We start from the raw sequence: 15,500 nt of genomic DNA on the forward strand, positions 1-15,500 counted from the left end.
AAAATGAACAACCTACTTATGTAATAATTGGATTTTATGTGATTGTGTGTATTAAAAGTTAGGAAAAATTAATGAATATACTGTTTGGACAAACTGTCCAAAAAGTCAATACCCAGTTTGTCCAAACAGTATATTCATTAATTTTTCCTAACTTTTAATACACACAATCACATAAAATCCAATTATTACATAAGTAGGTTGTTCATTTTGAAACTGTAACATTTGTATATGTTTTTATAGGATTATTTTATTGTTGCATTTGACTTTAAATGTGCACTTGATTTTTGGCGCCAAATTAGTTTTAAAAGGAGTTTCCAGCGCCTTGATATTGGTTCTGAGGAAGTAATAAGGTTGAACAACATCACCAAAACTAGACTGTTTAGTTTGGTAGGTAATTGTAATACCTCCAGAGTTGTTTATGTCGCCACATGTATTGTATGTAACGCATATTACATTGGGAAGACCGAGAGAAAATTTAAAACTAGAATTTATGAGCATTTATATAAGATCAAAAAACAAGACAGTAACAACGCTCTAAGTAAACATGTTTTAGACAGAGGGCAGGAACATACCTTTCTTTTTAGTATTATTGATCACATTGACCCTAAAGTTTGTGGAGGTAACTGGAAAATTTTTTTGGGCTTATTAGAAAGTAAGTGGCAAATGTTATGTGATGCCACTACTTGTCCTGGATTAAATGATTATATTAGTATTAAACCATTTTTATTAATAGATTGATTTTTATTAATAGATTGATTTTTTATCTATAGATTTATTATTACACAACTATTTAAATAATTATTTTTTGTAGATTGTTTAATCACTAATCTTAAAACTATTTGATAGATTCTAGATCCATGTTTTAAGTATTTCTTTCATGAACAATTTTTTACACTTGAAGGGCTTCATATGTAAAATGGGTATTGACTTTTTGGACAGTTTGTCCAAACAGTATATTCATTAATTTTTCCTAACTTTTAATACATACATTCACATAAAATCCAATTATTACATAAGTAGGTTGTTCATTTTGAAAGTGTAACATTTGTATATGTTTTTATAGGATTATTTTACTGTTGCATTTGACTTTAAATGTGCACTTGATTTTTGGCGCCAAATTAGTTTTAAAAGGAGTTTCCAGCGCCTTGATATTGGTTCTGAGGAAGTTTGCATCCTTGCAGATGAAAGCGCTTAACCTGGAATCATTTGGAATATTGCTTTGTGGAGTTTTTAAACTGGATTAAAGTACATCGCTTTTTTAACTTTTTGTCCGAGCAGTGGTCTTTCTGGATCCCACCATAGGATTTGTTATTTGGTTGACTATCAGACTTATACACAGGTCAGGCATATTTTTATCAACCAGAGGAGAAGTTGTGGATAGCAACTAACAAAGAGCTGAAGTAGTTTACGTGGGAGGGGAAGATGGCAAGAGTCAAGTGGGATAAGCTGATTCTTCTACTAGAACAAGGCAGACTGGGATTACACAATTTGACTGGGTATTTCAGGGCTACACAGTTAAGGCTCCTATACACAGCACAAGTAGAAAATTACAATTCAAAGTGGAAAGGGATGATGATGAAACCAGGAGAAGCTCAAGAAACAAGGAAAGACTGGGATTTTGGATGCAGCCCTTTAAGGAGAATAACAATAATCATTCAGAATATTATACCCATAAAGTAGCAGGAAGTATCCTAAGAACTAAACCAATAGGGGAGTGGAGAAAGGAGATTCTGCCATTAGAGATGACTGCAATTAGGGATACAGACAACAAGCAAGAGGGGGCTGGGATTTATTGCAGAAAACTGTCAAAGGAACCAAGGTATTGGGAGCAAATAACTAGAAAGGGAAAGGTGTTAGAATGGGACTGCAGGTTAGAGATTGCCCTCCCTATCAAGGACTGATATCAGAGTATAAGCAAAGAGAAAGAAATGGGGGGGTCCTAAACAAAAGCCCAGCACTGGTAGAGTTTTGAGTAGAATCTGGAACAGAAGCTGTTTTTCACAATGAACAATTAATACAGCATGTAAAATATTGCATGATAACTATAAGAACCAATCAGAAGAGGTTAGAAAGGATTGGGAAGAGACTAGATAAGCAATTCACAAAGAAACAATGGGGATACATGTGTATCTCCCAAATATGCAACACAATCTAGAAGATTTAGGATTTGATTGTTGCTTGGAAATGTTTACGGAAATATTTTTATACCCAAAGTAGACTCCAGAGAATTTTTCCTCAGGTGGACAGCAAATGCTGGAGGTTTGATTGGGAAGAAAGAGGTAGCTGGGAACATATTTTCTGGGAGTGTAATGAGTTGGCAGACTTTAAAGATACCCTGTAGACTACTCTATCTGAGATTCTGGGTGAGCAAATTGGTGTAACTAGGGAGATAATTTTCCTGAGCTGTGATACAGAATTGGAATTGCCTAGATAAAGTAAGGCCTTGCTGTGTCTAATTATGCCTAAAAAAGCAATTACTAGAAAATTGAAATTAAAGTCTAACCCAACTTTATTAGAAGTAGTGAATATAGTAACAAAGATAAAACAACTGGAATTGGGTACTTTAGAAAAAGGTAGGAGCAAATTGCATACAGAAAAACTGGGAAATGTAGGAACAATAAATGCAGAGCAGGAGGAGGAAGAAGGTTTAAAAGAAGGTAGGATTTGAATGAGCTATGTAATGTTTGACTGAGAGTGATTGGGTAGATTGTAAGTGATGTATAACGTTTGCAGCTAGAATTGTGTCAATATGGTTTGTGATGTATAATGTTTAGAACTCGGACTGTGTCAATATGGTTTGTTTTCATTTATATAAATGTTTGATAGCCCATGTCATAAGTGATAACTTAATAAAGATGTTTCTTGTTTAATAATAAAAAAAGAATAAATCTGATCAAGAAACAAATTTCAAAGCTACATAGTTGGCAGGGTCATCTGGTAGACAGACAACACTATCTACAATAAAGTTCAAACCCCATGAAACGAATGGCTTCTTCAACAGAGGTGAAGAACTTCCTTATGGAACTGAATGTCCAATCAGTGCTCAGTCATAGTCCTATCCTCCAAAAGGCTGTGAAGTGCAGAAATCCCTTACACATGGTCTATACATTATATTATCAAAAAGACAGGTCAGGGAACGCACTTACATCGAAAATGCTGTTCAACGAACTGCTCATAGTGAGATCAGAGTACGGTGAAAATTGGAAAATTTGCCCTTTCCCCACTGTAGTGCAATCTCGGAGTTGGTATATATAATTAGTGGGGGATCCAGCCACCCACAAGAGCAAATTCACTGAATGGCATTTTCAATCTAAGTGCCGTTCACTGACCTGTCTTTTCGATAATATAATATAGACCCCATTTACAATGGAACAATGGAGACAAGGGTCATACAGGTGCCTGAGCATGGGCCAGAATCAGCAGGCTAACCAGTTGGGTGGTAGAGGTATAAATCTATGGAAAATGAGAATCTTTTCCACATGGAGGCACAAGCCTGCTAACTGGATAACTTCCTAACAACCTCAATTACCTGAGATCTCCTTTGCCAACAAACCCAGTGGAACAATGAGATCTATACAGGATTTTTGTCAACAACCAGGCCTTGAGGTGCAGTCAGTTTGTCTTCTTAGTGCTGTCAGCAAGACAGAACCTTAGCCAGGACAAGGACAGTTTCCCGTACCATTAAGACCCTAACAGTTTGAAGCCACTGTTCTGTCAATCACAGTGGGCAGGGCTGGTCACCATATGAATAAACCTCAACAGACCCTATCCTCTCAGACCTATCACATATTCACAAGCCCAGGGATCTCAATCTCTTTTACAACACAAACAGAACAAGTCAGAGGGGGACAGATGTGTATCACACTGATCACCTTTTCAATGGAAGTTTTCCACTCCACATAGAGCAAAGTATTTCTCTTACTCTATTCAGACAGAATTTGGAAGAATGGATGGGAAACTGCAAATTCACCCCTGGTTTAGCACTCATGTCCCCTGTGGATAAAATATCCCAGCATATCCTTGTTCCGACAGTTTCTGGTTATTCATACGCAAAATATAACATCTAAAAACTGCCATAGGAATGCATGGTTAGGCTTCTTAAGGTCCTTGCAGATCAACAGCCTATTAAGTAACTATGAAGCTATGAATTAAATGGCACAAATACCAACAAATTATAGTCAGGGACTATTCCTCAAATTAATATAAAGATCAATAATAACGGTTTGGAAAAGCTAGGCACCATGGTGCATTGTGGGACAGTGGGAGAATGTATGGTAGCCTGGCAAAGTTTCACCTGCCAATAAGCTCTAATACCTTAGTCTGGCATTTACGGAGGATAAACCTCCTCTTACTAGATCATGACTTGTATGTACACACTAAGAATGAATTAAAATACAGTCATATTGAAGTTTAGCTTTTATGCAAGAAAACTATTAGCAACATTTAAATATATATCTGAAAAACAAGATAGCTTAAGAGTTCTCTTATTGATCTTGAAGTCAGCTGTAAAAAAGTTAAAGAGCTGTGTGAGTGAATCAAATATGACCTTAATTTGCCTGTTTTTCCTTCCTGTTTAATGTATGCAGCAGCTCTTAACTGGCTCTGTATATCCAGAACAAGTCTACTTTGTTTTAATTTGGAATTTTATGCAAACCCCAAATGTTAGATGTTTACTAAACCCCAAAGATAAAAAACAAACAAGTGTATCAGAGCACTGAGCACTGGGGGCATTACTTAAAAATACTACTAAAGATACCTCCTCCTGCTTTATTTTACGTAATTGCTATGGATTTCTGTTCTTACTGGAGAAATTATATTAAAAAAGAAACTGAAGAACTGACAGGTCATTGCAGCTTCAGCAGAGCAATGTGTTAAACATAAAGCATTTATTTAAAAATTAACATAATGAAAATTGATTTACTGCCATTTCAAATGTGAATGGTGTGCTGATCAGAGGCCTGAAGTAATAAAAAAATGGTGTGTGAAAAGGAAAGTCTTCTACAAATTATTACAGTCATGGAATTAACACACTATTATGTCATCTGTAAAGTTCATGGTATAAGAGAGTCTGCCTATTTAATATTCAAAAATGGAGCTTATTTATTTACACTGACACTGTGCTCTACCTATGTTAATTGTATATATTGTAAATATTTGCTTACTATGAAAACTAAAAGTACATATACTGCACTTATGCTTACTCTACAAATATGCTGTGATCACATATCTGTACTATGACCTCTACAACATGTCATCCTTAACTGTTGTTATGATTCAGACTATGTAACCTTCTATTATTACCAGGTATTACTTATTACCCTGTAACGTTTTCGAGCTTTTCTCCCCAGGACTTCACTGAAAACGGACACTAGCTGTCCAGTCGGACTATCCTGGTAAACAAATGTTAAATAAATAATAAATAAATATTTTTCAGAATCTTACCTCCTATGACATGAAGGATCTGCCCGGTGTTTTTGACTACCAAAATCCTGTGATGGCCACTGTCTGATATCACTAGTTTGTCACTAGAACTGTCCACAGCTATTTTCCCAGGAAACAACAAAGGTGAAGCAGGCAAGGAATCCTTGTACAATTTCACCGTGATGCAGTTATCTTTGATGTCTCCTCTCTCCTTGTAAAACTGTAAAGCAACAGAAGTAAATAAAAGCAGTTTTTCTTTATGCCCCTCTCCAACCAGAGAAAAAAGCAGGTTTCCACGTGGACCAAGGATGACCAGGGTTGGCCAGCAGGACACGTCCAACTCATGCCAGAGTTTTGCATTAGCGTCATTTACTACAGGATGGGTGATATTATAGCGTAATACAGCACTCCGGATGTTGTCAAGGACCTTTTCATTTGGGAATTTGGCAGAATGAACTCCAATAACAACAAGACCATCTAAAAAGGAAAAAAGGAAGACAATCTAAGTATGTTAAATCATAAAATTCTTGACATGACAATAAACAGTGACTGAGCTACAAAACCAGATCAAACCTAAACAAGAAATTTCAAAGAATGGTAATCTACACATGGCAGAAGTGTGGCAGAGGTGAAATCAAATCTGTTTGTCTTGTTTAAGCAATAAACCAGCACATCATCTAATCTTTTGTTTAGATGTCGCCTCTTAAAAGCATTTCCATCCCTGGCATGCATACATAGCTTGCAAAACATTTATCTGTGCCCTGATTCCACTTTCTTAACACACATCCTTCACGCAGCCATAGTTTACATGTCATCTCCTCCTGCAGGTTCTGACTCCCCCACCCTAGAACTGTCCCACCCTCCTCAGGTACATATCTTGCATTTAAAGTCCCTTCAATGTCCTTGTCTCAGCATATACAGATAAGCAGCATTGCCCCTCTCCCTTGAGGTCAGACTCTGGCATTCTCCTAAACTGCAGTCTGTTTTTTAACAAAACCGGTTTAATATGAGTTCTCCCTTGCAGTCAAGTTCCTGCATATATTGTTTTAACTCACTGTCAGCAGTGTGCGACCAAGTACTATAAGTCATAACACTTTAAAGATTAATGTGCAACTGTAACAAAAAACAGTAAACTGCAAAACTCAGTCTTAAAATTTGCCTCCCTGCACCCTTCCCCTTCGTGTGAGGGTTACAGTCCACACACCCTTGCTACCTATATGGACTAACTCAGAGATCATTGCACCTCAGAATAGGAAGGGAATACTTTGGCATAAGGGAATTTCAGAATTAGTATATATATTTCCCCAATCACACTTACATTTTGGCTGTTACAAGAATCACTATCTTCAAACTTTCCCTCCCCTTGTTCCCTGTGCAGTTCAGTCCTGACATAAAGTGACACAGCATTATCCTTCCCCCTCATGTAGTTTGGTCCGCACTAAACACAGGTTCCCAGACACCATCATTAAGCTTACAAGGTGCCTGCTGAAATATATACAGCAATAACCGCAAACCTCACAATAGTAAAATTACAAATGCAGATGTGGAGCAATGTATATCCAGTCCAAGGCAGTTGCAGCTTCGACTATTCCCCCTTCCCCAAGGTACATCAATCTCAGAGTTAGTAGTGGGGTATATGGGGACACATTCCCACTTATCAACGGTGCTGGAGAGTAAAGCCCACAGCAAAAACACTACAATAATAATACAACAGTTACGTTTTAAATAATTTGCCCTATTTTTGTCTCGATTTATTTTTCAGACATTCAGGAGCTACAGTTTCAGGTCTCATACATTTGGCAGAGTGAGTGCAATGCTTGAAATTTACTGAGCTTCTAGGCAGCCAAGTCATGTAATTCCATGTGCATATTTCTAGTTCATGAAATCCTTTAGTGATTTCTCAAAAGTAAATAGAGATTTGCATTATTTAACCCTAAGTACTTGTTTGTTTCATAAGCTGGGGAGATGCTGCATCCCAAACCAATTCTTCCTTTCTCATTTTAGCAGCATATAACCAGACAAGGGTACTCGTCCCAAAGGCTCTGTGTTCCAGACACAGTATCTTGGAAAATAAATCAGGTCCAACACTGCCTTGCAAACCACAAATAGCTTGGCTCTCAGAAACCTTGATAACAACTGAGGAAACTGAAAGCTCCCTTAACTTGCTATCCATGTAGTTTGTATTTTGCAACTCCCTATCCTTTGTGAAAAGTAACTTTTGAACATTCATTAGTTATGCAAGGCATTTTGTTACAAAGGTATAAAAAAGCTGCACAACATCTTATGATTGTTTGAATCAATGGCATATACAAAGGCACAGTCCACACCCCAGCATATATCTTTTGTCTATTGTTCCCCATGTCCTTAGCAGTTCATTTCTGGTGCACATTTATACAGTGACAACCCTCACATCTCCTTGTCGTCCTGACCCCGGTACACAATATTTAATCTCCTTCCCTGACACTTCTATCAAAGCACCTATCATTATGTTAAATCACTCACATACACAGAGCACAAATCTGTGCAGACGACTGAATCATGAAGAGTACTCAACAGACATATAATTTTAATTTTGCCAGCATACTGCAGAAGTACTAAATAGAACAAATACTGCACAGATGTGTGATGCCATGGTAATTACAAGTAAATAACACACCAGACAAAAAGTGTGACAGATTTCATGCAACAATGTGACGAGACACTACCTGCCACTACACCTGTCCTCTCTGTTTTACCCAACCTGACTTCTACAGCAAATATCTTTCATTAATACAGCCACATAAACCAGCCTATCTTGGCTATAATCTTACTGCTGTGTTTGGGGATCACACTGATTGTCCACAGATGGGTAATCTGTACCTCTCTTTGCTGATCGGGTCAACATATTCGTGGATGGCAGTAGAGAGAAAATGTGAACTCCATAGACAGTAGTTCACCAGATCATACCCAGCCACAGTTTTAGTTACAAGCAGTAAAATGTATTTTGCAGGATTAGTTAGTCATTTAAGAAACCTGACATGTAATATTATTTTTTTTTTGGGGGGGGAGCATTCTGTCTCATTCCATGTCTTTCTTATAACTGCCTCTTAACTAACAGTTATCAGACCCCTCATAATGTATGCCTACGGCCAATATGGGACTGCATCAGTGTAAATAAATCAAACTTACTTTTAATAGATTTTAACTTTAACACATTTTAATATTTTAAGTCATTTTTCAAAATGTACACATCTGTCACCAGTTAACATGGATTTCTTAGCTAACGTAGGGATGAAATTTGATACGAATCATGAACTAAATACCAATATTAATAGTATGCTGCCCTGATGTCATAGAATGAAATGTACTAACATGGGGATAGACTGTCTTAGAAAAGACAACATGAAGCAGAAAGAATCAAGGAATTATAAAGAGCACAACTTCCTGCATTAAAATAATCCAAACAGAGCAAGACACTTCCACATGTACAAGAACACAGGATACTATGACAAGTAAATTATGCTCCCAGAAAAGAATACTGCCAAGTACCAGAAAAAATGTTGTCCTTTAAAGCACATTTAAGTAATTACCTTTACACTATAGGCATAAGACACATATATAACTAAAAATACATTCATATAAACACATTTATTTTATTTTATTTTACACTTGTCTACTGAGGTCACAACTGAACATTTGCAGGTACTACCTGGATGGCCAAACAGTGTCAATAAAAAGCAAAACCCTTTAAGCTGACCCTGCATCTTAACTTAACCATGTTTATATGCCACTGCTTGTATCACCTCAGCTTATATCACAGTTGCATCCATTTTTAATGCTTGTGTCACTGTATCTCTACTATCACTTGTACGTGTAATGCAAATGTTCACGTGTTTGTGTTGCATGTGATGGATATCGCAGCCTCCCACAGAAAAGGCAAGACAGGATTTCCACAGCCTCCCAGTGACTACTCTGTGTCTGAGGTGCAGGAACACAGGAATAATAATAATAAAGCAATGCATGCATGGTGATGGTAGGAAAGCAGGTCAATTAATAAAATCCAGTTTAACCAAAAGTCAGTTTGTTGAAAAAAGTTATGCTGCAATGACTTTGTCTGAATACTTGAAGATGTATTTTTTTGCCTGTACCCCCATATGAGCGACCACCCCCTGCACTCTCAAATATATATGTGCGTGTATCTATCTATATATATATATATATATATATATATACACACACACACACATATATATACATTATATATATACATTATATATATATATATATATATATATATAGTTTCACTTCAATATCTCAAAATACTGAAACAACGAAGCTCTAATGGCTGATTTCAGTATTTTGAAATATTGAAGCGGTGTGAAAAACACATTTAAATCCGCAAAAGTGCTGTTTCTACAGGGGGCAAACTCCCTGTACCCCCCCTCACTTAAATATAACGTCCCTGTGATTGCACAATAGTGGGGACACAACAAATCTCCCGTTCTGTGCTTCCACATATGGGGCAGAATGGGAGATTTTCTTTTCCTCAACTGTAGAGCAATCTCGGAGTTGGTATATTTAAGTAGGGGGGATGTGGGGGATGCAGGGGGGCTTGACCCCTGCATAAATGTTTGTTGTGTTTTATTTTTTTTTTTTTTATGTAGCACTTCAGTATTTCAGAATACCGAAACATCGGCGTTCTGGTTTTGGCCAATAGAGCTTCGGTGTTTCAGTATTTCGAGATACTGAAGTGAAACCATATATATATATCAACTCTGAGGTCATACAACAGTGGAGAAAATGGAAGACTCCAATGTCACCTAAAGTTGTTTTGCTATATATATATATATATATATATATATATATATATATATATATATATATTTTTTTTTTTTTTTTTTTGTTATACTGACTTTTGGTTGAAGTGAATTTGACCAACTGACTGTCTCCTGGTGGTATTGGTGGGGAGAATGATTTATTTTTTCTTTTCTCATTTGTTCATACTGCATCAAGCTTACCTACATCTTTTCCAAGTCCTTGTGTAGTTAAACACAGGCAATAGGAGCATGCTTTGTCAAGCATTTTTAATCTGCACTCATCTGTTTCTTGGAGCTTTAGTTGGTTACTTTAAACATATAACACTATGATATGTAGATTTTCTTTTCTTTTTCAATAATAACATAAAAAAGCAAACACAATATTTACAAAATTTACAATAAAAAGATGCTTTAAAAATAGAGGTAATAAAATTGTTCATTACTAATAACATAGCTGACTAGTTGTTATATTTTGCTAATAATTGCAGATTTTACCAAGACTTGTATTTCAATATTTTCACTTTGGATTTGATCATACAATAAGCATTTCTTTCTGGCAAACAGTGTCCAAATTTAAAAACTCAATAAAATTAGATGAAATGTACTTTTCTAGACCATTGTAATAATATTTCTGTAGCAACTATAAGCAAAGTCCACAATAATGAGTACTGATTTTTTAATACATAAGGGAATTTGAGCAATTGTCAGTAAAAGAGTTTCAGATATTCCATATCTGTCACATCATAAAGCTTTAAAAAAGTCACTGAAGTCATCCTAACATGTCTTATTATTTTAACATGTAAGAAAGACATGATCCCAATCAGTCTTCAAAGGTTTTTTGCAATTTCCAACAATCTTATTAGTTTTATAAATTTTATAAACAGTAGTAAATCTTGTGTATTTCCAGGCTAACATTCCCCAGAAAGCACAAGAAGAAATTGTACTGAATAATATTAGATCCTTAGAATTATGAATTTCATAAAGATTATATTGGGTAATGAAATTCCAAAAAGTGTAACTGATTTTAATTTCTGATTCTGATACTAACTTATTTGGTTTAGAAATTGAAGGCTGCGACTCTCCTTCCCTACTAATTATCACTGAAAAACATTCAAAAATTTAGGATAATTGTTTTTTACCAAATTGGGCATCAAAGTCCTCTTGGTTTCTAAATCTGTTTTACATTTCTGTATTAATAAATTATTTATATGAGCTAACTATTGCTACTAATGATCAAGTCCACTGATAAAATGTTAGAACCATTTTAAAAAATTAAACTGAAATATAAATTTATTAAACTTCAGTTCTAATATCAGCTGAATTATTTTACTTTCATGAATGTACTTTGCTGAAACCTTTGGAAAATGGTTAATAAATTAAAGAAATGTTTTTATTTAAAAAATTTATTTGAATGTGTATAAAGTTAGAACTGATTAACTTATTGCAAAATTTTTAAAGCAATTTTTAACGGCCCATAGCATTTTATTATTTATGACGTGTAAAGATGAGGAAGAAGGTTTCAGTTTACAATTATGACATATATGTTCATATATTCACTTCTGTTGTGAATCACATGAACTATCTAACCAGAGTAAAAAAGTTAACAAAACAGAGGATTGGCAGTAGTTAAAATGTATGGAATCTTATTCTTTGCTTGCTCCATGGCCTTAAATGACTTGTAAGAACAGTTCATGGTCTAGTAGGACACCAACAAAAATTATGTAATATCTTATTTATGTCTTATGGAATTAAAGCACTTGCTCCGATGACATACAAGATCTTCGATAATAACATTGTTTTAATTAGTAACATTCGGCCTTCAAAAGAGAAAAATAAAATTTCCACTTATTAATTAGGAATTTTAATTCACCTATTACAATAAAATATTCTTTGGCAACAGTACCTAGACTATCAGAAAATGTGTATTCCTAGACATTTAATATATTTAAAGTATAATTACAAAGAAATTATTTATCTAATTAATAAAATTTCATTTTAGTATTATTACACCATCATAGAAATATTTTCAAATATAATTTATATCACACATTGTTTACAGAATATCACTGAGATGAATTTTGGTTTGCTAAAAATGATTACATTTAAGACCATCAATTTTATTGTTACCTGTAATGTATTCTGCAAATGATTCAAAGACAATGGCAAATAATAAAGTTGAAAGAAGGCATCCTTGTTTAGTACCTTACTTTAATGTCAAAACATACAAAATAAATTATCCCAACTTAACAAATGCTTTAGATCTATAATAAACCGTATTCAACATTGAGATAAAATGTAATGGACTCCATATATTTCGATAACATCAAATAAATAAGACCAATTGACCACAGCAAAGGCTATTCCAAATCAAGACTTATAAAAAACTATTTCATATTACTGAACTTAGCAAAAATCAATAGTAGTTATTAGCCTTCTAATATTATCATGTGTTTTCCTGTTATTTATAAAGCCTTTTTGAACATTCTGAGCTAGTAGTTTATCCAAGCTCTTTAATCTAATAGTTATAATTGACAAAAAAGTGTATAAGTATTTAAAAGCGATATAGGCCTATATGCAGTGAAAGTTCAGGATCTCTTTCTTGTTTTAAACTAGGGATATTAAGCAATATTTCCATGACAAAGGGATTTCATTTCCTATTTGTACTGATAAACAATTTTAAATAAATGTGGCAATTTTTCATGATAGTAATACATCAGATATAATGCCATCATGACCTAGTGCTTTATTGCTTCTTTTTAGTTTTTTTCATCTGTTCTTTAATTTCATTTAAAGAAATATAACTTATTCTTATCATATGATATTCAGATAATTTACTGTTAATGTTGTTGATGAGAAAGTTATATAAGGAACTACTTTTATATCAGTATTTCCCATATTTATTTTTCATATTTAATTTTTTATAATTATTTTTTAAATGTCATCTATGTTTGATAACGTTTCCCCATTTTCTTAATTTTTCAAATATTTAATTTGATTGACTTTACAAAGTAGGTCAAAATTACTTAATAATCAATGTAGCTGTTTTGGTGTATTAGCTTATACATTTAATTTAACTTTTTTTTAATTCTAATTCAGTTTTATGGGTTAAAACTTTTAGTTATGTACTCACCATAACTTCAGATGTTTGGGATCCATCTCGCCTACATTCTGACTGATGGGTTCGGAGCCGATCCCTCGGCTCCGACTCGGCACGCTTATGCCAAAGAGCGAAGTCTCTTATTGGCTGAGCTTACTATATCCCAGGATGCACCACTACCAGTCCCCCAGATCTAGTTTGTCCGCATACATGCACACATGCATACCCTGCTTATATAACATCGTCAGATGAAACAAGATAAAACAGTAGAACTCAAAACCGTTCAATCTCTTCTGATCTCCAAGGCAGGGGGAAGGAGGGTATTAGGAATAGATGGATCCCAAACATCTGAAGTTATGGTGAGTACATAACTAAAAGATGTTATGTGATCCTATCTCGCCTACATTCTGACTGATGGGACAGCGTCCCTAGCACCTGAATCCTGGGTGGCTCACTGGAAAACACTCCTGAGTACTGTGGAACCAAATGATGCTCGCCCTTTCGATCCCACATCCAATTTGTAGTGGGAAAGGGAAGTGTGCGGGTTGCCCCAAGTAGCCGCAGCACAAATTTCCCATATAGCGAGCTTGGAATGAAAAGCTATAGAAGTAGCCATAGCTCTGGTAGAATGAGCTTTGATAGATGTTGTAAGTTGCTTATTCCAAGAAGAATAAGCCTGAGTTATGCAATCTCTGATCCATTTTGAGATAGTAGCTTTTGTGATGGTTTGGCCCAATTTATTATCTGAGAAGGACACAAACAACTGGTCTGACTTACTGTCTAAATAGAAGCGTAATTGCCTGTGAACATCCAATTTATGGAGAGTGTATTCTGCTTCATTGGAGAATTTTGGAAAGAAAACTGGTAGCTCTAGAGATTGTTGGAGACAGAAACTAGAACAGACCTTTGGGACAAAGGATGGGTTAGGCCTAAGTGATACTCTATCCTTGTGGAAAATCAAGTACGGTGGCTTAATAGACAGGGATTGAAGCTCTGAAACTCTTCTTGCAGAAGTAATTGCAACTAAGAATGCAGTTTTCCAAGACAGATATTTTAACTCATGAAGCAGCCGGTTGGAAAGGGGGAGATGTTAATGCCAGATGCACCAAATCAAGATCCCACGGAGGTGCAGGATGAAAAATTGGTGGTCTTAATAGGCTCGCACCTTTAATGAAAGTTTTGCATAGTCTGCTGCTCATTAGAGGAGGATCCATGGATTCGTGGAATTTAGAGATAGCCGCTAGTTGGACTTTAATAGTTGAGACAGAAGATCCCTGATTAAACAGGGATGTTAAGAATTTCAAAACCTCTGGGACAGGAGCAGTGATAGGGTCTAAGCCTTTGAGTTGAGCCCAGATAGCAAACCTCTTCCACTTACTGAGGTACAATTTGTTAGTGGTGGGTTTGTGGGCCGAAGATAAAATGTGAACAACTTCCGGGTCTAGTGTATGCCTTCTAACTAAGGTTGGAAGTGGAGGAGCCAAAATTTCAAAGATCGAAGGGACTGATGCCGATGTCCCGACTGATGGATTAGCAAGTCCGGAATTAGGTCTAAGGTCCACGGATCGTCCACTGCATGCTTCTTCAGGTAAGGAAACCATATCTGACGAGGCCAGTATGGGGCAATCAGTATCATTGAAGACCCCAGTTGACAAGCTTTTTGAATAACTTTGGGAAGAAGTGGAATTGGAGGAAAGGCATAAAGTAGCCCCGCTGGCCAAGGTTGTGCTAGAGCATCCATGGCTGGTACTCCCTGATGTGGGATCAAGGAGAAGAACCTTTGGCACTTGGTGTTTTGTGGAGTTGCAAATAGGTCGCAGCACGGCGCCCCCATCTCTTGAAAACCTGAGCTGCTACTGTGTGGTTTAGAGACCACTCGTGAGGAGAGAGAATTGTCCTGCTTAATTTGTCTGCCAATACATTTGACTTTCCCGGATGTGGGTCGCTACCAAGAAGCGGTTGGTAGCCACAGCCCATTCCCACACTCTCATGGCCTCTCTGCAAAGGGGGTATGATCTGGTCCCTCCTTGTTTGTTCAGATACCAAACCACCGACATGTTGTCTGTGTGGATGGCGATGATGCCCTGAGGAAGAAACTTGTGTAAGGCTTGTAGGGATAGAAGTACAGCCCTCATCTCCAACACGTTGATGTGGAGAAGAGCTTCGTCCGGAAGCCAGGAGCCCTG

General features: G+C 36.1%; 1 protein-coding gene across 1 annotated transcript in view; it reads right to left on the reverse strand.

Moving 5' to 3' along the window:
• Positions 1–15,500, reverse strand: part of NHLRC2 (NHL repeat containing 2) — a 2,274,872-nt gene that overhangs the window by 1,871,681 nt on the left and 387,691 nt on the right. Inside the window, exon 3 of the mRNA XM_044055938.1 lies at positions 5,443–5,898. Within this exon, the coding sequence (XP_043911873.1) occupies positions 5,443–5,898 (456 nt within the window). The remainder of the gene's footprint in view (positions 1–5,442; positions 5,899–15,500) is intronic.

Source organism: Protopterus annectens, chromosome 14.part0, assembly GCF_019279795.1.
Source record: "Protopterus annectens isolate FY-2018-M chromosome 14.part0, PAN1.0, whole genome shotgun sequence".
NCBI lineage: Eukaryota > Metazoa > Chordata > Ceratodontiformes > Protopteridae > Protopterus > Protopterus annectens.